Source organism: Urocampus carinirostris, chromosome 1 (genome assembly GCF_059441175.1).
Source record: "Urocampus carinirostris isolate Australia breed hairy pipefish chromosome 1, RoL_Ucar_1.0, whole genome shotgun sequence".
NCBI classification, from domain to species: domain Eukaryota; kingdom Metazoa; phylum Chordata; class Actinopteri; order Syngnathiformes; family Syngnathidae; genus Urocampus; species Urocampus carinirostris.
In genome coordinates this window covers 23259531-23285739 of record NC_142349.1, presented here as the reverse complement: position 1 = coordinate 23285739, position 26209 = coordinate 23259531, and the positions used below count along the sequence as shown (strand labels likewise).

Genomic DNA, 26209 nt, shown 5'->3' with positions numbered 1-26209 from the left:
AGTGTTTAATTATTTACGTATATCCAACAACACCATACAAATGACAAAAGCCTGTGCAGTGCTCGCTCCTTGCGCTTTTCAAGCATCACTCTATCATGCAACATTGCGTTTTCTTCTGACAATCTGACATTTTCTTCGTCTATGAATGTCATCTCGTCATTTTCCTTGGGTTCTTTCGTCTTGATCACACATCTGCTCTTCCATCTCCTTCTTTTTTTCTTCTAATTTCTGTTAATGTCTTTGCTCTTTCGCTTCTTTTTATTTGCGCCCTCTCCCAACATCCGCCCCTATACCGCTCAGCACACGTGGACATTCCTACTGTGACCGATGATGTTGATCCCCTGGACCTGGATGCAGAGGATCTCCCTGAATCCCAGGGGGACCCTCGCTCTCCCAAGGGCATATCTGGCAGCGTGACCTCGCCTCAGGCCAACACGCACAGGCTGCCTTTCTTTAAGAAGGTAACACCAGGAAGTGACCAGTCTGAACTTTAGGATTGTAAAGGGGTCCTGGGTGCTTTTCACTTTGGCCCGTGGTCCTCCCTCCATCCCTGCTCTTACCTGCTTGAGTTTGCCCCCCTTTTCCCATAACTCGTCCAAGATACCACCAATAACACCTTACAGCTGCCTGAAACTTGAATAGGAAAACGCAATAATGTCTACTACTCTCAGCGGTGTTACACCCACGCTCCTCACTGCTAACCTGACAATGACTAACCACTGCTCTTGGGTATGTTTGTGTGTCTTCTGGCATGTTCTTTGGAATGCTTCTGTAGGCGGTCCAGCTAAACAGAAACAGAAGTCGGTGAGTTTGCCTTTCCTTTCCTGGACTAACAACTTCAGCCTTATCACATTTTGCTGCATTGTGTTTTATTGTTTAAAAATGCAGTTTTAAAAAGCAATATCATTCAGCATGCATGGAAATTTTAGAACGGAAATGTAACCAGAAGGAGGTCCACTGTTTTCTACGTTTTCATGACTTCCCTGTAAAAGCAGTGAAAAGAAGCGAATGTGCCAGACAATAAAGTCTTTTTTGAAGGAGGAAAAAAACACGCCCACCAAGAATTTGCTGTTGGTGTTAGCAGGCAACTTTTAGACTATGTTCCAAGAGGACCTGAACTCATAAATAGAAAATAACACATTTTTAAGTGGCTGTATGCAACCATTGAATTTGGTTTTAAAACTATACTCAGAATTTTACATGCCAGTTTAAAAAAACATTGTACCATCAACCATAAAAAATGACGTTTTTCTATTACACCAATGGTTTAATTTGATGGTAAATGTTGTGGAGGGGAAATTTGATTACCCCTTTCAATACTATTTAGAATTTCCTGCTGTGCCAAGTGGCTTACCAAGACAGCTTTTGGGGGGTTTCTTTGACCGCTACTCAAGGATTTTCAATTTTGTTTCAAAATTTCCTCTCCTCAAAAGTGTTTGCTGTCACACTCACTTTCTTTTGAAGAATAGTGAAAATGTTGCTAGGTGTTATGGAACTAGGTTTTGTTGCACTGCTGTTAAGATGCACTGTTCTAACAAAGTAGTTACACTACTGTTATAACTTGTGCCAGTCTCTAAGCACTACTTTGTAAGTATGTTTGCCTATTTATCAAGACAGTCTTTGATCCTTCTTTTTAAAGTTGACATTATATGCTTACCCTGGAGAGCCATGTCTCACATCATTGAATACAATGTTTCCCTACTTTGAAATCAATGACAATAAAGACAATTCGATTAGAGGCTTTTAGCTACAGCTTGCATAGCATCGGAGAACATCTGTGAGTTTTACCCATCAGGCAGTTTTGACATGAATCTTAATTAGCTATGCTGACATATATTGTGCTCACATTTTGAGGACATGATAATTCTGTTCTTCCTTATCTGTAAACATTGAATCCCATTCATTCGGGCAATACTTATAAGACACAAGTTGGGAACTGTAAAATTGTGACAATGTCAAAATAAAGGGAAAAAACATATCTACCAATTTCTTAGAACACATTTTTTAAAAGAATAGTCATAATGAGCAGGACCTTTTGAAATACTTTTTCTGTCATTGCACCGTTTTCCAAATACAAACACTAAAATTTTCAAGCATCAATTTGCGTTTTAAAAGTTATACATTTATGAATGTACCGGTAAATTTAAAACTTTCTGTGACTGACTGAAGAAAAAATTATGTCGGAGATATTGCCTTGCTCGCGTCACTTTAATTTTCAAGGTGCACAATAAAATGAGGAACTCACTCAATAGCTAGGAATTGATTGCCAAGCCAACGCAGTCACAAATCATTTAAATGCATCCCCTGCCATGCCCCCACAATTGTTGCCACCATGGCGACACCGCAGGTGCAGCATTGATGCGCCCCGATGCGCCTTCATTTCCATTTGTGACGAAAATGGTAGAAAGCTGAGCCACAGAAAGATCTGTTTGAACATAACAGAGAGACCAAATATTTTTGGATTAACCTGTTTAACTCAGTAGATCCCAACATTTTAAAAATGGCTTAGAAAGCCTATAAAAAGTGCTCGACTTTGGCCATTTAAAAAATGTGATTTTGCAAACATTTCATTTAATCACTTGGGTAGGTGTGCGCTTCAAACATGCCCCCGCTTGCCCTCATCTAAAATGTTTATCTTGTATCCTCGAATAATGGAGGGGATGATCCTGGGCTAATCATTTTGTGGAATGGAGTCAGGCTGCAGATATAACAGAGCAGATATACTGGATGCTCATTGTTCAAGGCCAAAGCGGATCACCAAAGCCCAGATGCATGTAAGCGCTCCGGCGGAGTAGGCCGTATTACTGTACAGCGTACATGATACCATGCAGTCAACTGTGCACTGTGCTAACTATTAATACACTGCTGTTATGTACACCACTCCATTGCTGGGCCCTGGGCAGATGTAAGCCATTAGGAGCTTTTTGAAATATATATTTATAGCCTGTGTGGATGCAAATGAGGCCAAAGCAAATTCATGTAATGTCATGTAAATACCTTTCAGTGCAAAGAAGAGGTAGGAAGGGAATATGGATTTCCAGCCATAGAAATGCATGCTGGTGTCTGGGTGTTTGGGTGTTGTTGTTTTTTTTTTTTTTTTTTTTTTTTGGGGGGGTTCACTAAAGTAACAGCACTTTTGAAGAGGGAACGCACTTATACGGATGAATCATACTTGTAATGAGTCACAATGTAAGAATTGGCTTAAAACGTGGTTTATTTATGTGTGGGGGAAACGCAAATTCTTTCTTTGGACCAACAAAAAATACAAACATGTTTTTGCACCCTCGGGTGCAGCAGCAAAATTTAGCAGCGGAAACCTAAAATTTCTTCGTTTACAGATTTCGCCCACTATGTCATAGTTGATTTTACTGCAGTTTTTAAAGAGGCCCAGTGTCATATTCCACCAATAGATGTTGCTGTGTTGTTTCGTGCTATTGAAAACTACCAACCCGCATTTTTTCCCTCATTTTTTCGCCCAGCTTATTTGTTAAAGTTTCACAAGTTTTGGGGTATTTTGAGTTACCTGTTTCATAAAAATGGCAGACAGACATGTCAGTTCCCTTTCGATGAGCCTCATGTTGTGGAAAATAAATCCAAAATTCTCATCCTACGAGTATTTAAATAAATGCACGTTTATATGACAGCTTGCGTATTTTGCCCATTATTCAAATCAGTATTGTTTTTCTTTTAAATAATATACAACGTCCCCTCAAAGCAATTGTTTGTTAAATAGTATTACATATGGCAGCACGGCGGCGCAGTGGTTAGGGCATGTGCGGCACAGTTCTGATGTCATGAGATCGAACCTTCCTGTGCGGAGTTTGCATGTTCTCCTCGTGCTTGCGTGGGCACTCCGGTTTCCTCCCACATTCCAAAAACATGCAGGTCAGGTTAATTGGCTGGTCCAAATTGTCTGTAGGTGTAAATGAGCGAGTGATTTGATTGTCTCTGCTTGCCCTGCAACTGGCTGGCAACCAGTTCAGGGTGTCCCCTGCCCACTGCCCAAAGATAGCTGGGATGGGCTCCAGCACCCCCGCGACCCTACTGAGGAAAAGCGGTGCAGATAATGAATGAACGAAAGAATGAATAGTATCACATACCACTTAATACATTGCGACACGATAATAAAAGTTGAAAGGGGATTTACAATTAAAATCTGATAAATGCATGGTCACAGAGGATGTGCATTTAAAATTCATATCTGTCAGTTCTGAGTTTTAAGTTTAGATCTAGACTCTGTTTCTGTGCGAAGTTTGCATGTTCTCCCCATGCCTGCGTGAGCCTTCTGCACTAGCTCCAGCTTGGCCCCATATTCGAAAAAATATGCAGGCTATCTTGAATAAAGACTGAATCATCTATGAGGGTGTATTATTTTTCTTCTTTTCTTCACTTCAAATGTTGACGTTGAAACAGATATGATAGTAATAACAGTTGCAAACCAACACTTTTCTGTATTACTGTACAACAAATGCAGAAAATACAATGGGACAATTTCATGAACATGTACTGTATATGGTTTGAACTTTAAACATGTTTGAGAATGAATGCTCAATGCTGGCACGCTTTACTTTTAACAAATCCACTAATGTGGCCAGTGAGTGTAAAAAGCCAGTTCCCATGACACTTTAGCTATAATTATGCAGCTTTAATTAAGTGGGAAAGAAGAAAATCCTGCAATCTGTATGAAAGTGACTCAGAGTAGTCACTAAATTATGATAAAAGGTGACCTTGTATTGATTCGACCGCTTTCCTATTGGAAGGTTGTGGCCACAGTGTCCTTTAACAAGTGTTTAAAAAGGTGTCTCCGTTCACATAGATGGAGCATGTGCCTCCTTATGACGTGGTTCCTTCTATGAGGCCCATCATCCTGGTCGGACCATCGCTTAAGGGATACGAGGTAAGCACACTCACCTGAGTACATAAGAGCAAATATTAAAGATTCAACAAGGTGTAAACGAACATATGGTCTTGACCGTTGCTAATTAAACCGTGTTACACAAAAAAGTAACATTGCCATTGCTAAAACTAACTCCAATTCACACTCCTTGAAGGTGGATTGACACACAAATAAAGAGATGTCACATATGTCCTTATTCAGTACCTCTCTGACCATGTCAATACTGCTATCCACTCTGCAGGTGACAGACATGATGCAGAAGGCTCTCTTTGACTTCCTCAAACACAAGTTTGAGGGAAGGTTAGTGTGTCTGATTTAGGTGGTGTTATTCTTTTTTTCCGGAACAACAAAATGTCTCTCTTTTGAAGGATATCCATCACAAGGGTGACGGCGGACATCTCACTAGCTAAGCGCTCGGTCCTCAACAACCCCAGCAAACACACCATCATTGAGCGCTCTAGTACTCGTTCCAGCCTGGGTGAGCTAATCCACAAACTCACGTACTCACCCCGACACACCCACAAACAAAACAAATTTGTTAAATGTGAGTTAGAAGAAAATACAGCCATTTTATCCATCTTACGGGGTATCTCTTTTGCCACCTGTAGTTTTGTAATGGTGACATTATAGTCGCTCAGCTAACAGCCAAGGAACCACTCGGAGTTGTGCGCAAACTCAGTGCAGATCCGGGAAGGCAACAATCGTGATCCAAAATGCAGGCTAGGGGTTCCAATAAACTCGATCAGCGAAGGCGACAAGAGGTTGTCAGGCAGTAATTGTGATATGGATATATGGATATATATATATATATATATATATATATGTATATGTGTGTCTCATCTCATTAGCTGCACCGCTTATCCTAAGTTGGGTCGCGGGGGAGCCCATCCCAGCAATCATCGGGCAGTGGGCAGGGGACACTCTGGTTGCCAGCCAATCGCAGGGCACACAGGCTCACTCATTCACACATAGGGACAATTTGGACCGGCCAATCCACCTGAAATGCATGTCTTTGGAATATGGGGAGAACATACAAACTCCGCACAGGAAGTCCGGTAGCTGGATTTGAACCCACACAGGAGGTTCCCAAGCCCTTAGAACTGTGCCTGAACACGCGCTAACCATTGCGCCGCCGTGCTGCATATATATATATATATATATATATATATATATATATATATATAGGGTCGCGGGGGTGCCGGAGCCCATCCCAGCAATCATCGGGCAGGGGGCACCCTGAACTGGTAGCCAGCCAATTGCAGGGCACACGGGGACAGACAACTCACTCGCTCAGTCACACCTAGGGACAATTTGGACAATTTTTGGTCGGACACAGATTTGTTCGAACTGAGAGGCGTTCGAAAACCGAGGTTCCACTGTATATACATGTATGTGTGTGTGTCTACACAAAGACTTTTCAAGATGATTCTGTGTTGTATATGTACATCAATGTGCGACTGAGTAGTAAAGTGCGTTGTGCTGTGGCTCACAGTCTATAAGTTATTATCCTGCAGATGGGGGGTTGGGGGGAGGGACTTGATAGCCTTTGGGGAAAAAGACTATTATTCAGGTACTTGGGAACATAATTCAGAACATTACAAATGTGTCATTATTATTTTCTATCCAACTTCCTGTGTCTGACCTATGTTCATCCCGTCTCTCTGCCCCTCTCCACCCATGTTTCCTCTTCTCCTTTTCCCCCTCCTTCTCCACATCCTGTTCTTCACTCTTTCTTGAATCAGATGTACTGGGTATGTATGCATCCTCCTCTACCCACTTTCCTCTCCTTCTCCTCCTCACTCACACCCATCAGTCCCACTTTTATTTGCCCGTCTGCTTGCCTTGTCAACCGCTTCACATACTTCATGTAACAGCCTGTAGCTTTAGATAAAGACTGAAACCCAGAAAAAGAGTGTTACGAAACCAAGAAGCGTAACCGTGGGAGGGCAGTAGGGCGAGTTGCTCTCTTCGAGCGGGAGGCAAGCTGATACTGTCATGCCGCTCGCTCTTCACTTTGTGTGAGGGTGGATGCGCTTTAGATGGTCCTTGTGGAGCCGCTGTTGGAAGTCCAGGAATAGCGGGTGGCGAGCTCCTTATTTTGGTGTGCAACCGATGAGTATGCGTGAGCGCGCGTGTTCAGAGGTTAATGGAAACCTTGCCTCTACTTTCGGCCTCGAAGGCTCTCGTTGCTGCGAGGGTGCCACTCTGGACGGCAACATTAGCCACGTTTTGATCACCTATAACCACATATATGCTTAGATATTACCTCATTTATTGATGTGTTCATTTAATCATATGGCATATAGGTATTTATGTATTTACACACGTTTACTTCCACATATGCCAGGGCTGGTTCACCGTACAAACAAAGTGAGGATGCTGCAGTTGTGTTTTCCGTTACCCCTTGTTTAAAACCAAATCACTTGGGGTGCAACAATAAGTCAAGTCAGACCTACCTCCATTTTTTCAGATCCCAATCATTTATTTTTTTAATACTATAGAGAATTGGCCTTTACCTTTGCAATGTTTTTTTACTAAAAACACTATTTAGGGAAGTCATCACATGAAGTAGCGATCTCTAATAGAAATGGGAGTCCTATTGGTCATCTCAATTAAAAAAAGACAGCACTGACTTTACAAGACAAATGAGAAAGGTGATGAGATTGGCAGGGAAAGCGTAACTATTGTAAAAAGGGATTGTCTGATCACCAATCAAGATCACTTTTGATTAAATCAAAGCAATTACATAAATCGTCTTTACCTAAAATGGACCCAAATGTGTGTAAGAAAAGGTGTTATACTCACTAGTTCACCTAGAGCAGGCTTGTTAAACACACAGCCCGCAGAACTGATTCAGACCGTTGGATGTTTAATTCCCACCCATCATAAATTTTTGTCTGAGTCAAAAAAGAAGCAAGAATCAAGGTAATTTCTATCAAATATTCTGATATTCCAAATAAACGCATAAATAAATGCCCTCTCTAGCCGCAAGATGACAGTCTTGAGTTTGTATAGCGTGGTGAGTTACTGCTAAAATAAACCAAACACATTCAATGCCTGAAGTGAAAATTGTTTTTCCCCATTATTTGGAAATAAATGTGTTGTGTTTAGAAAAGATCCCTTGTCATCTATTTGAGTACCTGAAACACATTTGGGGTTCATTAAAGGGATGTTGAAACGCAGGCCGGTTTGATGACCCTCATTTAACACTTTTCTGTTATAAATGGGTGCACATTAGCTGTTGTTTATTTTTGCTTTTCAAATAATAGAAAAATCCCAATAAAATTGAGACTATAGTGTTCAAGTCATGTTTATCCGCGGAATATGATCGGAAATGTATTTTACGTTCGACATTGGGAAAACTATTTGATCAGGGGTGTGCTGACTTTTTATTCCACTGCAATAGCTGGAATGTCTATTAGCATTAAACAACACTAATCTTTAACATGTTTTCCTTTGGCATCTATATGAGAATGAATTGCATATCACTCTTCAAATGCCTCCTTCTTTCATATTTTTGTCCATTTATTTTTTTCAAGAAGAGAAAAATAACATGAGGACTTCCTTAATGTTTGAGAGGCGACAGAATGAGAATTCTGCACACCGTTCCATTTAGCTGTGCATAAATGGAAGCGACCGTGTGACCTGAAACGGTTCATGCTAGGTTTTTCTTGCATGATCTTGAACTAACCTGATATGGAAAGAAGGTTTGGGGGTACTTATCATTGATTCAGTGTGCATTCTCGTGTGTTTGCCCGACTAATGGCAGCCGAGGTTCAGAGCGAGATCGAGCGCATCTTCGAGCTGGCCCGCACTTTGCAGTTGGTGGCCCTGGATGCTGACACCATCAACCACCCGTCTCAGCTGGCCAAAACCTCTTTGGCTCCAATCATCGTCTACATCAAGATAGCATCACCTAAGGTTGGTGTCAGGAATATTTTGCTACACAACAAAGGGAGGAGTATTTACGGCAGTTTGCAGTAGTTGCATCTAACTATTAGTACAGTGATGTTTCTTTATACAAGCACCTTAACTCATGAGAATTTCACGGGTACATTTTTTCAAACAAAAATCTTGCTCGCTTTATGAGAATCGAATAATCGGTAATAACACAAATTCACGTGCAGTCCCAGAGGTTACCACTAGAGACCGCTCAATGCTCGTGAACGCTCACCACCATCAGTTTGGACTATGTTGCGCATGTACCTCTGTCGATCAACTACACTGACTTCCAAACACAGTACCACATTTAAATTACATTCCAGATGGAACTCGAGTTTTGCAAGTTACTGTCCTGGGGCCAATTGAACCCTCCTTTCGATAGTGACAATATCATATATATTTTTTTGTTTTTGAATTACAAAAGGATTTCTTTAGTTAAAAATTACAGTAGATAAATGGTGTCATTCTCAATGGCTTTCAGGTTCTACAGCGGCTTATCAAATCAAGGGGGAAATCCCAAGCCAAACACCTCAACGTGCAGATGGTGGCGGCAGACAAGTTGGCTCAGTGCCCCCCGGTATGTCTTTGCTTTTGACACTTTGTTTTTTTAATTTGATTTCATTGCAAAAACATTACCTTGCCACAAAACGTGCCCTGTGTCAATTCAACACGAACTCTTTCAAGAATAAATCTTATTTAAAAAAATACCTTTTCATTGCTTGTATACAACCTGTTGCTAAGTTATCATAGGTAATCGTCCCACCTTTCCCATATTAAGTGTTTCTCAATTATTTTCTTTCTTGCGCCTCCCTAGGAAGAGGAAAACATCTTGCCCCGTCTCACGTAAAATTGGGGAAAGGCACTGCCAATACAGAGAACGTGATTTAACCACTTCTGCACTGGGTTGATCGGTCCAATTTTTTTTAATGATCCCTTAATATTGGTGGGGACCAAACAATGACCGCTCTATTTTGGTGGTAACACGTCACCTCTGTCCATACCAAATCTATGCCTTTGTTCGGCAAGTTCTTTCTGAAAGCAAAAGTTATCAGGGTGTAATGTGTTTAAGTAATGAATTTATTTGGCGTCATGCCATCCGCTGCCAACTTGTTTAACCTGGCAAGCGCATCCCCCCTTCCCCTTTGTGGTCGCAGTGAAGCCTCGTGTTTTATACGCTTCGTCAAACTTTCTTGTCTTTGCATTTGGGAGACTTTTGTTATCCTCTTTATCTTTGTTTCTTCGTTTGTCCTCATTCCTGTTAAGTACCGTATTTTTCACACTCTATCGCGCACCCCCAAAAAATAGTCGTTTCAATCAATTTTTCATACATATGACGCACCGGACTACAAGGTACATGACATTAAAACTACTGTAAGGGGATAGGGTTGCATAAAAAGTCCTATATTTAGGCAATGATTGTTCAGTGAGAATGTATCACTTTTCACAAATGCATACAATTGTATAACATCCAATGCAATGGTAATTGAACCCGGATCGCGGCGTGGAGTTTTCTGGATCACACCCTTTTGACCATTAGAGATACCGAGGACATATAGCAAGGCATTAGATCTTATTTCATCATCACACTATTTTAGTCACTTTACCAATTTTTTATGGAATTAATGGGCCGGGCTGTTAGAATATTGTCTGACATTAAGCTGGTCCGCATTGTACCACTGACTAGCAAAGTCTTTATGAAGTGCACGAGATTCTGAACGGAATGACGAGTAAGGTATTGTGGAAAGTAATTCAGTAATTCTGAACTGAGTGAAGAGAGCAGCATAGTGGGAGTATTTCAGTTGTCCTGAAAAATATAAATAAAAGCATGGCAGTACCCATTAAAAAATTCCCCCTTGTCAAACACGGCCTACTTAACGGAGCCTTGCGTCCCACTATTTGATTTTTCAGTCAATTGATGTTGATAAAAATTCATCAGTCCAAAACTAAAACATATTGACACACAAACAAGTAATGCACGTGGTTTGATTCTAACAAACTACAATTTATTTACATGGAAAGAAAAATGGAATCAGATGAAATTATAAAGAACTTGCGGTGTTAGCGAGAGGGAAGGGGAGGAAATTCTGTAGCAGGTTAACAGTACTAATCTATAAAACCTGTTCTGAGATAATCAGCTTATTTAAATGATCAGGAATTATTTAATGGCGTGTCAGAATTATATTTGTACCCAGCACCTAAAACAGTTGCGTTATCTTTTGTTGTGTTACCTTTGGGTCAGACAGAGCATCAAATGGAATGAAAAAGGTGGGGGTGGGATATGGGTGGCCACAGTGCGCATCCTCCGCAGAAAGTATTCATACCCCTCTTGTTGAATCCATCCATTTTCAGCTGATGGGGAAAGAAAAAAAAAGAACATGAGCAAACCCCGCATTGTGGCTGGGTTTTGTCAGGCAGGGTTTTGTCAGGGAGACAAGGTTGTGGATCCAGGCCTCCTTTGTCCCTATTTTCCCAAGGGGGCAGAGGCCTCACCTCCGAGCACGAGTGGGGAAAAAAAAGAGAGTGAGAAAGGTGTTTGTGCCTCTCTTTTAAAGGCAGTCACCGGAGGCGTGTCCTGTGACCAGGTGGAGTTCCTGTTGATGGTTCTCCAGTTGGTGGATTAGGGGTTAATAAGCAAAATTATCAGTCGGACACGCAATGAAATAAATCCTCTGGCAAATCTTTATTATGCAGCTGGAGAGTCTGGTCACTTCCTGCGAATGAGTTGTGGCTCCTTTGTTGTGTTGGGAGAGTCGGTGGTTGGAAAAGGTTAGGGGAAATGCCTTGATAGCAGGGCAATCCCCCAAAGCCCTAATTCAATAATTACATTTTGTGTGTACACATAGGAACTCTTTGACATCATCCTGGATGAAAATCAGCTGGAGGATGCCTGTGAGCACCTGGCTGACTATCTGGAGGCTTACTGGAAGGCCACGCATCCACCCAGCAGCAACCCGCCCAACCCGTTGCTCAACCGCACCATGGCGACGGCCGCGCTGGCCGCCTCACCTGAACCCGTCTCTAACCTGCAGGTACAGGTGCTAACTTCGCTGCGCAGGAATATGGATCTGTGGCCAGAAATGGACGGCCACGTTGATGGCAAAGAGGACGAGCACGCCCTTTGAAGTCATCCCATTTCTCAGACTCTGTGGCCGCCGGAAAGCCAGAGGAGGATCTCGTCAAAAAAAGAAAGAAAAGCACACATAAACGTGACCTAATTCATTAAAGCGGTTTAACTCAAGTGGAAATACGCAAAAACTGAAAAAGGCTCCACCTTCCTCCTCATTTTTTCTTGCAATTAGGAGCCTTGAGCCAAATTCCCTGCCCTCCTTTAGTCGCCTCGTTGGCCTTCTACCCCCGCCATCCCTTCTCCAGTTTGCCATCCTGCCCCGTGGTTGCCATGGCGCCACCCCTAAAAACAGCAAGTAATGCGAGCCCGCCTCCTCCTCAGTCGGAAAAAAACGCAGAGTTGGCTTGCTGTTTTAAATAAAACACTAATTCAAACAATCAACAATCAAGCACCTAACCTATTGTGTGAAAATGGCACTACTGTACTGATTTTGTTTTGTTTTGTGCATGGCAGGTAGAAAGGCCATCTCAGTTATTCATATTTTAATTAACTTTATGATTTTGGATTTATTAATATTTTAAATGATTAATAATCCATATTTTGATTGTTTGCATGCAATAATGGCCTACAACCACTTACATAGCTAGTATGCTTTAATGGCTGGACTGAAGTACTGTAAGTCCATATCATTATCAAATCCAGTATTTTTAGGTTAATGTTTTTTACAAATGTATCAGATTTTAAGGCCACTCTCGCACGGAAGAATGATTTAATTAATTTTTCGCTAATTAGTGATTGTATTGACAAATTTATGATGTGGTATCAATTAGGGGTGAGGGTTTCTGGAAATTTCAGTATCAATCCAATCCAAGTAAATACATGGTAGAATCAATCAATACCGATATGATATGTTTTGCATGAATAATTGAACCATCCCCCTTGGGTTAGTTTATATGTACAATAAACACAGCAAAGTAAAAATGCATTCTTTATTAAATACTTACAATTCAAACTTTAACTGTATAAAAAATAGTCTTGATTACGACTGTTTCCGAACAAAAACCAAGAGAGTCAAATCAAAAAGCAGCAATGTAACAAAAATACAAATATAACAATGACAACATGTCAACTATACCTTTCAGTGCACAATATTTTGAAGAAGAAGTCAGAAAGTCCGAAAAGTGTAAACAATCCAATCCAAAAACCTCGAAAAGTTAAAAAAAAATTAAAACATTTTACTACAAAATTTGTTTACAAGCCAACGTCAAGAGAGTCTAACCCAAAAAAATCACTACCGTAACGAAGAATCCCTTTTGGTTTTGTTGCCACCGTGACAAAGGATTTACAGGTTTTTGTTCAGGAACAGTAACATGTTTACATTTTTTGTTGCAGGTAGTCGCTTTGTGTAGGGTGAACTCTGTTTATGTAAATTTGCCAGAGTAGCGGACTACTGTACCACACAAATGACACCAGGCATTGTGGGGTGATTAAAAAAAAAAAAAAGACCAATTAAGTTCGACTCTTGTTTGTAGACTTTTTCTGGCAAACCAGTTATTGTCAGTGATGCCATTTTCCCACGAGGCTAACGCCCGTGCCTTGTCGATTTTCTAATTGGCTACTAAAAGTCCCTTAATTCGTGTCAACGCTAAGGAAAAAAGTCAAAGTTCACGTGTGGATTTTTCACTCAATTTAATTATATTTATGCTAAGCAGTGTATAAAAATGGATTTATAGTAATCCAGTTATTTGATAACATTGTTTTTAAAATATTAGAGTATTGTTGTTACCATTATGTATTTTTATTATATAATATATAGAAACATTTTTTTCAAAAATGTAAAACTATTTTACTTTTGCTCATTATTTTGACTAGTGTTTTTCAACCTTTTTTGAGTCAAGGCACATTTCTATCATTGAACAAATTCCGCGGCACACCACCAGTGGGTGCTGTTGCATCTCTAGTAGAAGTGAATACAATTTAAAGATAGCTCTCGTTGTTTGCCCTCTGACCCAATTGGTCACACCTCACAATATCACACCAGTGTGTCGAGGGCACAGTGGTTGAAAAACACTGATTTAAAGTACTTTATTTTTCGCACTATAAGGCACCCCAAAAAACTATATTTAATATATTATTCATAAGTAAGACGCACTGGAATATAAATTCCAAAGAAGTAAGAGCTACCGATTCATATAGTAGCGCTTTTTATACACTTACCGAGTATATTAGTGCAATCATTGATCAGTCTAAAAATGGCGCTGACCAAAATCTCATAATATTGGGAAAATGCAGAAACCTAACCACTAGATTACTCGTGATACAGATAACATACGAACAGGCACTAGAATTGATCTGATCACATTCATCACATTATTTCTACGGTGCAAGAGACAAATGTTAGTCAATAAAAAAACAGAAAGTCATCCTAAAATATATGAATAAACGCAAAACAGCACAATGAAGGAAACAACTTTTCGGTGTATCTGATTTTACCTTTCTTTTATATTTTCTAGGACAAAATTTACATTCATTACAACATTCATTTCTGGCATTGTGAGGAAAGATTGTGTGATAATGCAATAAAATTGAATGCCTTTTCGTATGTAATTTTGATCACAAGGTGGTGTAGTGATTTAAGGTGGGGATTTGAAAACTTAGGCTGAAATCATTACTGAAAGCCAGGAGATTGGTGGTAGAGGTAAGATCGGGCCCAAAAAAAGCACCCGAGCCCGACGCAGGCCCGAGGGGTATTAAACCCGACCCGGACCGAGCCCGACTAATTAACTGGATTTGCTGGCCCGGCCCGAGGGGGCCCGAAATTACATATTTTATTTATAAGGAGGGGTGATTTATGATAACAAATTAAACTCTGCCTTTTGTTACAACATCTAGGCCTAAGTTAAATAAAACTGTATAAACATTTACATCTTTTATATTTCTGTGTCTGCATTGCAGATGTTACATTAAGCGACAATCTGTCATTGACGGGTTTTTTTTTTTTGAGGTAGCGAAAACATTTAAGGGCGTCCGTCATTTTGACGACTTGATCATTGGGCCATAATCCACAGCAGCAGTAGTAGTACGTCCTTAAGATTTTAGCGCAGGGGGTGTTGACGTGTTGTGCCCTTTTCCGACTCCTATGCAAATCCCCCCCCCCCCCTGATCGTATTCTATATAAAACGCTTATTAAAACAATAAAGCGAGCTAATTATAATAATTGGGAGATCCTAGTCTATATAACGCGTTTATTTAAACAATAAAGCGTGATTTTATTCTGCAAATTGCGTTTTTTAACGCGGATGAAAATGTCACCAACGTCAATGTACACTTCCGACAAAAGCGATCGTATTCTATATAAAACGCTTATTAAAACTCTTACCAGAGTGCGTTTTCCTCGTCAGTTCTCCTCTCTTGAGTTTATCCTTAACTTCTTGTTGGTCCGACTCCATATCGGGGATACCAGGCCAAAATCACGCGAATTTGCGGAGGGGAAGATTATTAAGAGGACAGCATTCACGTCACGTCACGTGCACAGAGCATGCTCTGGCTCCGTTAAAAGCAATTACAGCTCCTTCTCCGTTTTATCCAAATTATTTATTTTATAACAAGTATTCCTTGGTCTAGTATCCATACATAGTTTAAGTATATATTTTTAATGAACATATATTTATAATTATTAATTAATTAAAAAAAAAAAAAAAAAAAAAAAAAAAAAGCAGGACCGAACCCGACCCGACCCGACCGTATGACTGACATTTCAGGCCCGACCCGGCCCGAAATTGCCTCGGGTTCGGGTTCGGGTTCGGGCCATGAATCTTAGCTCTAATTGGTGGTAGAGTAACATATAATTTGTGTGCAAGTACATGCAATATTGTAGCGCTCAAATAAACTCTTCTTTTTTTATCTTTTCGGGGGTTTGTTCTGCCCTGAACAGGCCTGATAAGAGTAAGATAAAAGCAGAAAGGTGCATGGGAAAATAAAGGATAAGGACTTTTTAAGGACACCTCAAACAACGCACCCAACCTTGAAGTGTCGGCGCTCCTATTGCCGCAACCTGGGTTCAATTCCTGTTGCATACAATGCTATGTTATTTTGGTCCGGGATGTTTTTAGATTAATCAACAAAATATGGTAGTACGCCATTAAACCCATCGAGTACTGCACACATATGAATACTGTATACATTTCCAATCTTATCCACCGTATTTTGCGTTATACAAGGGGCGGTAGGTTATAAGGCAAACTTTCAAAATTCTGGCCAATTTGGGTTTTTGACGTGTGCCATATAGTATGGAAAATACATTATCATAAATCAAATAGTTTGAGCCCAATAAAATTTCAAAAATAAATGTTTCATATGACCAATTTCAGTCAAGAAATTAGTAAGTGTTGCAGTGCCCTTGCTAATGATCATGTCTTAATCGGTTTTAGTCATTGATTAATTTTGAAATAAAATCAAGGATGACTATTGTTAGTTATTTTTTTTGTGTCCATTATACAAAATTTTGAATTATAGTTATTTCAGTATAAACATTTGTACACTATTTAGTCCACAGCAAAACTTTATCCCCAATGTACAATTAAAAATAAATTCAAAGTGTTTGTGTTTAGCAAATATTGACTTGAAAATAAACAAAAATACTTTCATACAAATACACTTAAAAATATAAAAATACTGCTAAAATGCAGAATGAACTAGGTTTTGTTTAAATTTACATTCATGGTTAAAATATAAACACACAAAAACATATCTACATGTTGCTTAGTGCCACGACTTCATTGAGCCAGAGGCTAGCCCTGTTTTTTTGGAATGACGGGGAAGTCAGCCCAGAGATTTTCTGAGCAAAAATATGTTGTGGCTTGTGTTTAAACACGGTATTATGATAATTACTTTGTTTGTGGAGGTTAAGATGCAAAGTCAATCCATTTATTCAATCAAGATCGCTGTAGAAAAGGCGTGCCCAGAAAAAGACGCTTTGGTAAAAATGTTCCTTGTGTGTGAATCAAATAAACACATACTGAAAACTACGAGTACAAAACAAAAACCTATGAGGAAATTAGGTTACAGGTACAAAACAAAAACCTCAGCTAGATCTACTTGTACGAAACACATTGGTATGCAAATGACGATGACGTGACGAGTGCTTCAGAGAGACGGCAGGGGAAACTCATTGAGCTCTGTTTCCTCTGTGAGGCCTAAGAGCCACGTATTTTGAAAGGGACATTTAATTGTGAAATTCCTGTCCACTCCACGCATCGGCCCGGTACGGTATAGCAGTACCTCCGGGAACGGTGCATTCGCAATGATCGCAGCAAGGCTTTAGGGCTAGGACCTTAGCTTGGCCTTTTGGCTAAGAGTAAGTGTCCCGGCTCCTAGGCTTTGTAGCCTATTATGAACTGACCGACAACGGATAATGGATAATGAATAACGAAGATAGAACAATAACTCTTAAAAATCCCTCCCATTTATATAAAACAAGTTGAATACCAACGTTTTTTTTCACTTTAACTGTTGCAAAGACATGTTAGCTCCTGCACCTGAATCTAATGTCCCACTTTCTTCCACCATTTTGTTCTTCACAAAATGTGTATGTGAAAAAGAGAACACTGACCTCTACTAGTTTCCTCTGCCGTCACCGTGAAGGCCCCTTGATGTCATCCTAATTTGCATACCACTGTGTTTCGTACTTGTAAGTCTGCCCGGCTATACGTTTTGTACCTGATTCGTCCTTGAAATGTTTCAAAACCTACGTTTTTTCCCCCGTCGGTTTTTGTTTTGACTCGTAGTTTTCAACACATATCTCTTTGATTAACGCACAAGGAAGAGTTTTACGGGTACGAATCGTCCTTTTGTGCATTTTCCTATGTACGCCGTTCTGACGGCAATGTTACTCCTTAGTTTTTTACAACACAAGTTGTTTGAGTTGCTCAGGGCTTATTGAAGAGAAATCATTTTTAGGTTGACGTCCCCATTAACTGCCTGAGTGTGTTGTGGTTTGCTTAAACCACCTGTCTGAAGATTTAATGGATATTTTGAGCATGTTTACACTAGCACTTTAACCTGCTAATATAGTACAACTTACTTAGTTTAGTATAGCGTCGTGTGTATTGTGCTAGTAGAGTGGAACTGCCAGAGTTGAAAAGCAGTCCATTTTGTCGCCATCGAACTACAACTGTCAAATGACGTTTTAATAATTTATTTAACCGTTTATTTTTGTCTGTGTTTTCTTGACCGTTATTTATGGTCTCCGAGCGGCCAAGTAAAGCACTAAAGGAGAAGCACGATGAAAATAATTGCAGCATTTTCTTTTTTTGATGATTTCGTATTACAGTATATTTTTTAAAATGTTTGTTTCTGAAATTTCAAAGTTCACTTGAAATCAGAATTGCTTAAAAATAGTGTCAAGCAATTATGTTTTGATAAAGGGACAGCGTGTATTATTTAGAACCTCTTAGAGGTAAAAAAAAAGGGTACTTTAAAAAAACAGTTTTGATTTAAATAACCAGCAAAAATGCATGAACTATCACATAAACGTGCCTTCTTTTAAATGCGCTTAGGTAGAATTTCTTTAATTTATGTTACGTATCATGAGCCCAATATAGAGGTATCTGACATAATTAGCTTCTATCTTACTGCTTTGGGTACCCAAAAACTAGACAGAGACAAGGCAAAAACATTAGAGGGAAAATGGTGTGTTTTGTTCACTTTGAGTGCCTGTAGTTTGTATTCTTCCTTGTGCTTTTAGCACAGTCCCTTAAAGGGACAGAGTGTATTATTTGACCACTAAATGATGCTGTATTGTGTAACTGAAAACTAGCACGTTTATCCCTTACTGTATCTCGGTTCACTTATCGCAGATTTAATACTTTGCAGAAATTTATCTTGCATTGTGTTCTGCTTTTTGATTGGCCAAACAGGGAAGATGCTTTCTATTGCCAACAAACTTGGACCTCTCCACCATATAAACCTGCTCTGGAGTCACATGCGGGTCTTTGGCCCACTCTAGTAGCTCTCTGGCACTTTTTTGAAAATGTTTTCCATAACGTCCACATGATAGAAGCAAAGTACCATGTAAAGTGGATTGTTTCCTTAATCCATACAGTGTTGCAATAAAATAGCAAGGTTTTTTTCGAAATTATAACTTCACAGAACAGAAGGCATTTCTGTACGTTTACAAAGTGCAGTACTTTAATTGGTTAAAAAACTACTTGAGCCTGTAAATTGGGTTTGTTCTTGAGTAATAAATAAGCAATTAAATGATTTAATAGATGAATAAAGGTTTACTTTGCTGGTATAGACTATTGCAGGCCGTTATTACGAAGCAACCCCCGGGAAAAACGAGGGATTACTGTACCTAAAAGTTAAGTTAAGATGATACCTCTATCTCATGCTTTGTTAAATAAAAACAAATTTCTCGACCTACGAGTATTTTAAAAAATGCACGTTTGTATGTTTCAAAGAATGAAGTATTTTTGACTACTAGGAAGCTCTAACTAATACAGTTTCCTTTTAAACTTTGAGTGAATTGTGTCTTTCACCTTGCTAATTTTGGCAGTAAACCATAACGTGTTTGTTACTAACAACTCGCACTGTTTGTCTTGGCATGGTCACTGTGCATGTGGCACGCCTTTTACTCACCGCAGGGGTCCAACCTGGTGCACGGCGATCCACCAAAACGAGAAAGCACAGAGTGCGGCGGGGGCGAGTGCCAAGTGGAACTGGGCGGAAAACCTCAGCAACAGGCGTACCTGCGGTCTTCTCGCGGCCAACTCCGAGGGGGCAGCGGCCGCGGCCTGTCGCGGCAGGACACCTTCGACTCAGAGACGCAAGGCAGCCGGGATTCGGCGTACACCGAGGCCGGAGACTCTTGCATGGACATTGAGACCGACCCCTACGAGGAGCCCGAGCCCTACCGCGGGGGTGGCGGCGGAGGCCGCCTCCACCCGGCGCAGCACCACGGCCGGCAGGCGTCCTGGGAGGACGAGGGAGCCGAGCCGGACCAGGAGAACCTGAACCAGCCTCCGGCGCCCAGTCAGGGGGGGCAGCAGCAGCACGGGAGGGCCAAGCTTAGGGAACGCTACTGCCAGGAGCCGCTGGAGACGGGGGCCAACAAGGGCCGGAACAAAAACCAGGATGACTGGGGCAGGGACGTCTACATCCGCTGAGAGGACACAAGAGGAGGAGACAACTAATGTTTACATTCTACAACGACAGTAATCCCCCTCTATTTGCAGCCCAACATTCTTTAGAATTTATGTACAATTGCTCATATCACTACTTCTCAAATACTGCACATACCGCAGGTAAAACAACAGAGTGACCCCCTACCCAAATGTATTTATTCGTATTAGCAACAAACAGATGTGTTTTGCCTAGAAAGTAGATTGAACAACCTAAAATCATGCTGCATCAACACTTTATTCCAGAGAAATCGAATATTGATTCAAATAAAATGTAATGTGTAAAAATCTTTAAGGTAGTGTGCGTCGTTTTAGGTGTCCTTAAAAAGTTGAAAGTAGAATATTTTCTCTCTTCACGGATACCTTAACCGCCAGGGTTGTCAGGGCACCACTTCTTGTAGAGTGTCTTGGGCAAGTACAGTGTAGCGGTATCCATTCCTCTCCAGGGCGTTTTTTGGTGTTAAGAATGCCTCAATGAGTTAAAAGATCCTTATTTCTAGTGCGCCTATCTGTTTTATCTTACTTTTACCAAAGCTTCTCAGGACACGGAACACATTAGGAAAGAGGAAAGGGTTGAAGGGGTTGGAGAGCTTTTTACAAAAGGCCTTTTTCAAGTACAGTGCAAACGCTACCCAAACCCCCCAAAAATGTAAATATAGAGTTTATTCAAGCGCATCTAAGAAATGCACATACTTGCTCAAGCAACACTAAAGAGCAACAGAAGCTGCAATGATGACACAAGCCAGAAAAATGCTGTCAGCAAGTAAAAAAGTTCTAAATTCTGTGCATCACCATTAACAAATGCTTTAAAAGGAACATTTGAAAAAAATGCATATGATTGGGCTTTCTAATATAATCTCACATAAGTCAACTCAAACCAGTCCATGTTTTTTTTTTTAAAGAGATAAATTATCTGGCTAAAATACGCAGTCAAGTTACATAACTAGAAAAGGTCCCAATAGAACTTGTTATACTTTGTAAACCCTTGGCCAATGAAAAGAATAGTCGTTCAAAATTGTGATCCTAATCCAATCGGTTGCCGGAAATCTTCTTTAATTCTCCAGCAAATGCTGTTATTATAATAAGCAGTAGACTATTTCATACACATGGAGATTGAATTATACAGTATTTATTAATTTCCTTGTTGATGTTTTGGCTGTGATTTCGTATCAAGAAAAATACCCATATTTTGTGAGAATCACTAAATACCTTCTAGAAACACAGGCTGCCGTAGTCCCTTACCTGCTGGATTTGTTTCTTATTGACATCATTTAAGAAAAAAAAGTTCTAGCACCGCTGAAGGTTGTCTACATCCAGTATTGTAAGTCATTTTACGATGAGGAATTGCCCCGGAAAAGATCTGCCATTTCATTGACAATGTAAGATAGTTTTAATTTTGCACATTGAACGGATCTAATCGTGATTGAATTAATGTTCAACGTGCTAAAACAGGTATCAAATCCACGGCCCATGGGCCAGACCTGGCTCATTGAGGGATTTAATCCGGTTTGTCATAAATTTCTGAGTATTTCCCAAAAAAACGAGTCTCTAGGTCATTTCTATCAAAGGATATAATTTTTTTAATCCAAACCAAATGCTCCTTCCGGCCGCTAGGGGGCAGTAGAGGATATACTCTCAGCGATTGTCGGCCTAACCTCACAGTTGGATCTATTGTAGTTTGACTGTATTGCCCATGTAAAAATCTCATCTCATCTCATTAGCCGTACCGCTTATCCTCATTAGGGTCGCGGGGGGGGCTGGAGCCCATCCCAGCCATCTCCGGGCAGTGGGCAGGGGACACCCTGAACTGGTTGCCAGCCAATCGCAGGGCACACAGGGACAGACAACTCATTCGCTCATTCACACCTAGGGACAATTTGGATTGGCCAATTCACCTGAAATGCATGTTTTTGGAACGTGGGAGGAAACCGGAGTGCCCGGAGGAAACCCACGCAAGCACGGGGAGAACATACAAACTCCGCACAGGAAGTCTGGAGCTGGATTTGAACCCACGACAGGTTCCCATGACATGAACTGTCCCGCACAAGCGCTAACCACTGCGCTGCCGTGCTGCCCCCATGTAAAAATATGATTTATTATTTATTGCTTTGTATTTATCATTTTTCATAGCTCTCACTTGAGTTTTTCTAGCTTGGTGAGTTTGTTCAGGTGTAAAATTGCATTCACTCAACTGTTCAAATAAACCAGTTAACACATAAATGCCAAACATGAAAATCATTTTCCCCCATTGTTTGTGAATAAATGTGTTCCTCTTAGAAAATATGCCTTTTCATCCTGCAATATAATATATAGGGTGGACTACAAAAGTAGGTTAAATGATAAGTACGGGAAGTTAAAAATATTCATTTTACATTATTTTACTCTTCCTGCCTGAGAACAGAAGGTCTGGATCCGGGTCCAGAGCCAAACTGCCTTTAACATCCCTGTGCTAAACAGTACACTATTTTCCTTATACCAATTCAGCAGTGTTATCCTGTGGCATTTTAGGATATTACAGGGGAAAAAACACACCAAAAATTAGTTAAGGCACTGCTAATGTGTATTTTTTGAATGTGGTATTCAGGTCTCCAGTGACCAGTTTCAAAGTTATGAAATGTAATAACTGATGTGTCTCAGGGGCCATAAAATCAAATCACAATGGGTTAACGATGCATATATTTGTTAGGATGTTATGCTAACTATATTGAGTGATAATCCTTTCTTTTTTGGCGGTCAGGGTTAGACTCCGGGTCAAAATTGACTGGCTGACAACAGTGTTGCCAATTCCACACAATATGAGGGATAACTGAGCGTGGTACCACACAATCTCAGAACACCATTTGGAGAATTTGCAAACAGTGGGGGATTTCTGATGTCTGTTTATACACATTATTACTGCATGAATGTCACAAGCCAGCACAAGGACACTTCTTGTTATGATTGTCATCCGTGTCAAGCTTCAGTAGAATGTGAGGGCGTGGTCGCGTCCATCCTCCAAAGTCTTAAACAGGGTCTAGAACATCACCCCAACCCAAAATACAACCCAGTGTGCAGTGTCAGGGTTCCTCAAAACCTTCCCTTTTTAAATGTCCACTTCCTATCACCCGGACCTTAAAAGCAGGTGGACAAGTCGCTGTATGCTAGATATTTTATATGGACTTCTCCATTGTAGTTTTCAGTGTGTCACTCCAGTAACCCCGAGTTTACCTTTTAACCCGAAATCTCCAACAATAATCCCAAGTGCCGGAAGGTTTCTCCAAGACATGTCTGCCAACAGAGCCACCGATTACACTCCTTTGAAGGTCACAGGTTGTGTCTCTCCCTAAGTCCCACACATTTGGATTTTTCTGTTATTTATGCTCAAATATACTTGCTTAAAATCACAGACTCCCTTTGTGACCCTCCCCACCTGCCTTATATTTTTTAAATTATACTTGTAAAATAGTGAGAGGCTCCAAACATTAAACACGCCCCCTTGCGTCTTCTGTTGAATAAATGAATATGGAATAATGTTATTGTTGCGTTATCGCAATTGTTTAAAAAAATGATATTTGACATAACATGTATCATTGGTGCCTGATTGTAGCTATTTTATTTTATTTTGCTTTTTCTGCCTTCCATTTTTAATCGGTGGATAAATACGTATTTTAATTAAAAATGTGAGCAGAACAAAACGTGTAATGTTTCTATGTATAACTGAATGTGATAATGCGAGGATTTGCAAAGCACTCATGCATACATGCATACGTATTTATTTTTTCAATGTGTTCGTTTCAGTGGTGGGTCGTGCATTTCCCTCATAAACCTTTAGTAGTACCAAATCCAAATCAATCCAAATCCCTATAACTATTTTATGGCTGTAAAACATTTATAGCTGCGACATGTAAAAAAAAGCATGAAATGTAACCTCAAAAAGTTTTAATATAATTTAGGACTACAGCTACATTTTACTCACCAAAATTCCTTTTTATCTTTGAACGAAATCCATCCTCCATTCTTTCCTCAATACGATTTCAATTACAGTGGGACCTCGCTACTTTGCGGTTCCACGTTCGCGGGTTCAGAGCTTCGCGGGTCTAAAAAATAATAATAATTTAAAAAAAAAATATATATATATATATAAATATATATATTATTAGTATTTTTTTTTAAGCACTTTTGAAGGGGCGTCGCTACTTCGCGAATTTCCACTTTTCGCGGGTGGTTTTGGTCCCCATTAACCACGATAACCGAGGGATTACTGTACTCTGTTGTACAGATTATCTGTGCGTTTCAGTTCCATCAAGAAGTTCTTTTCTATTACCATTGAAGCTAATGCTGAAAGTCGAGCCTGCCCTGTCGTATTTCAGGGATACGTTTTTGTTTAATCTAGAGCTGTAAATGTCTATCCAAAAATAGGAGTGGACACGAAAATATTTTTCTTCACATTTCATGAGACGTCTATTACCGCCACCTAGCCAATCATAGTTTGTGAAACCGCTGACGTTTCCATTGGCCTTTTAGAAGGCCCGGGCTCTGCCAACTCGAAATCTGATTGGCTAAAGTTAAACCAAGAGCCATATCAAATCTTATTTTATGACTCATCGCCTGCAGAACTGATAATGTAGGCCTCTGGGTAAATTTCTGACCTTTTAATATGAAAGCACACATATGAAAGCAGCACAAACAGTCGGAAAGCAATGAAAGGAATCTGATAAACAATTTGGAACTATTTATTGGTGTTTATGGACAAAATCTAATTAACATCACATGATTCAGATAGTTTTAGGCTTGCAGGCAAGGCTTTGCATGCCCCAACGGCCCACCACTGGTTTGTTTGTGAGTATAAAATCTCCCCAGCGCCACTACTGGAGAAATCATTACAGATATCCAATATTCAGAAAGCCGATGATGAGTGTGTTTGCTTTTGTGTAATTTTAATTACTTACAATCCTATGTTGTCATTTTTATTTGTATAGCCCTTAATCACATAACATCATAGGCGCCGTCGCGAGCCGCAGCCTTTCCAGCAGCTCCGTGTCATTTCGCACTTTTTGTGATTTATTGTTTTAATTGTCTGCTTTATCTTCGGTGTATTTTGTCCCGTTTGACAACTACACTTTGGATTACTTTCTATCCTATGGATATGGGTTTTAACGCACAAAAATGCGTTTATTTGAGGAATCAACCCCTTGGCCTGAAGAAACTGTGCCGGGGTGATGAGTGGGCCCTATCGTGGCTGCAGAGCCGGAGCTAAGGTGAAGGCTAAGCGGCTAGCGGCGTTATAAGTCTTCGGTACCGTCCGTAATCATGGTAAATGTGAACTATCTACCAAATAAGAACTGGCTGTGCTGGTGAAAAACATCAATGCGTACCGTACAGGGAGTGCAGTTTGTTGTGTTTGACGGAAACGTGGCTCACGTCTAGCATCCCGGACGCTAACGTGGAGTTACCCGGAGCTACCCGGCTTCAGCGCTGTTAGGGCAGACAGACACAAAAGCCTGCGGGGATCGGCGAGGAGGTGGGCTCGCTATCTACGTGAACACGAGGTGGTATAACCCTGGGCACAAATATTTCCATCTGCTGCAAGGACGTCGATCTTTTGGCCTAGCGTGTGACGTCATCCACTTCGCTGCTAAACTACAACACAGCGCCCCAAGGCCATCCTGTTAATCTGTTAATAAACAACAAAAGGATACTGCTGGAAGTGTGAATTTCCCTACAGGGATGAATAAAATGTCTATCTATTTATCTAATCACAAGAAGTCTCAAAGGGCTGTGCAGACTACACACTATTATTATCAATAATAATAATAGGTTGTGTAAGGTTATGGTGCAAGTCATGCTAAGGATTAATTCCGACCAAAATAAATGAATAAAATGATCTCTTTCAACACTGCAAACATTAATAATGTGTCTCAACTCACTATTATGTGTTCTTAAAGGATAAGCTTTAACAAAACTGCACAAGTAGTCAATTTCAAAATCACCTTTTTAAATTAAAATTAAACAGTAATCAGGAAATACTCACCTATAATATTCAATCACGCCACAATTGTATAATTGCGGACACACCTTGTTTCACCCAGGTATCAAGAAAACCCGGAAAGGAATCCCCCTTGCCCTTATTTGGACATAACGTTT

The 26209-nt window shown here is 40.3% G+C and overlaps 1 protein-coding gene and 1 long non-coding RNA gene across 5 annotated transcripts in view; one reads left to right on the top strand and one right to left on the bottom strand.

Annotated features, from left to right (window-relative positions):
• The window catches only part of cacnb1 (calcium voltage-gated channel auxiliary subunit beta 1), a 60032-nt gene extending 36272 nt beyond the window's left edge, over positions 1-23760 (top strand). For 2 of the 3 annotated variants that reach the window (XM_088330838.1, XM_088330847.1), the window contains 8 exons: positions 776-804; positions 4817-4897; positions 5139-5197; positions 5266-5375; positions 8667-8818; positions 9321-9416; positions 11683-11868; positions 19550-23760. In XM_088330838.1, the coding sequence (XP_088186964.1) occupies positions 776-804; positions 4817-4897; positions 5139-5197; positions 5266-5375; positions 8667-8818; positions 9321-9416; positions 11683-11868; positions 19550-20071 (1235 nt within the window). In that variant the 3' untranslated portion in view covers positions 20072-23760. Of the gene's footprint in view, positions 1-300; positions 462-775; positions 805-4816; positions 4898-5138; positions 5198-5265; positions 5376-8666; positions 8819-9320; positions 9417-11682; positions 11869-19549 lie in introns of all 3 variants that reach the window. The other variant, XM_088330855.1, reaches the window with a different exon arrangement.
• Positions 31-26200, bottom strand: LOC148373981 (uncharacterized). 2 transcript variants are annotated; one of them, XR_015849961.1, is made up of 4 exons: positions 26097-26200; positions 19545-20067; positions 11068-11188; positions 31-784 (listed from the first exon to the last, which is right to left on the bottom strand). It is a non-coding gene; the product is annotated as an uncharacterized LOC148373981 (long non-coding RNA). The 2 variants fall into 2 exon arrangements; XR_015849960.1 differs by lacking the exon at positions 31-784 and adding an exon at positions 4575-4911.
• Between the last annotated feature and the right edge of the window lie 9 nt (positions 26201-26209).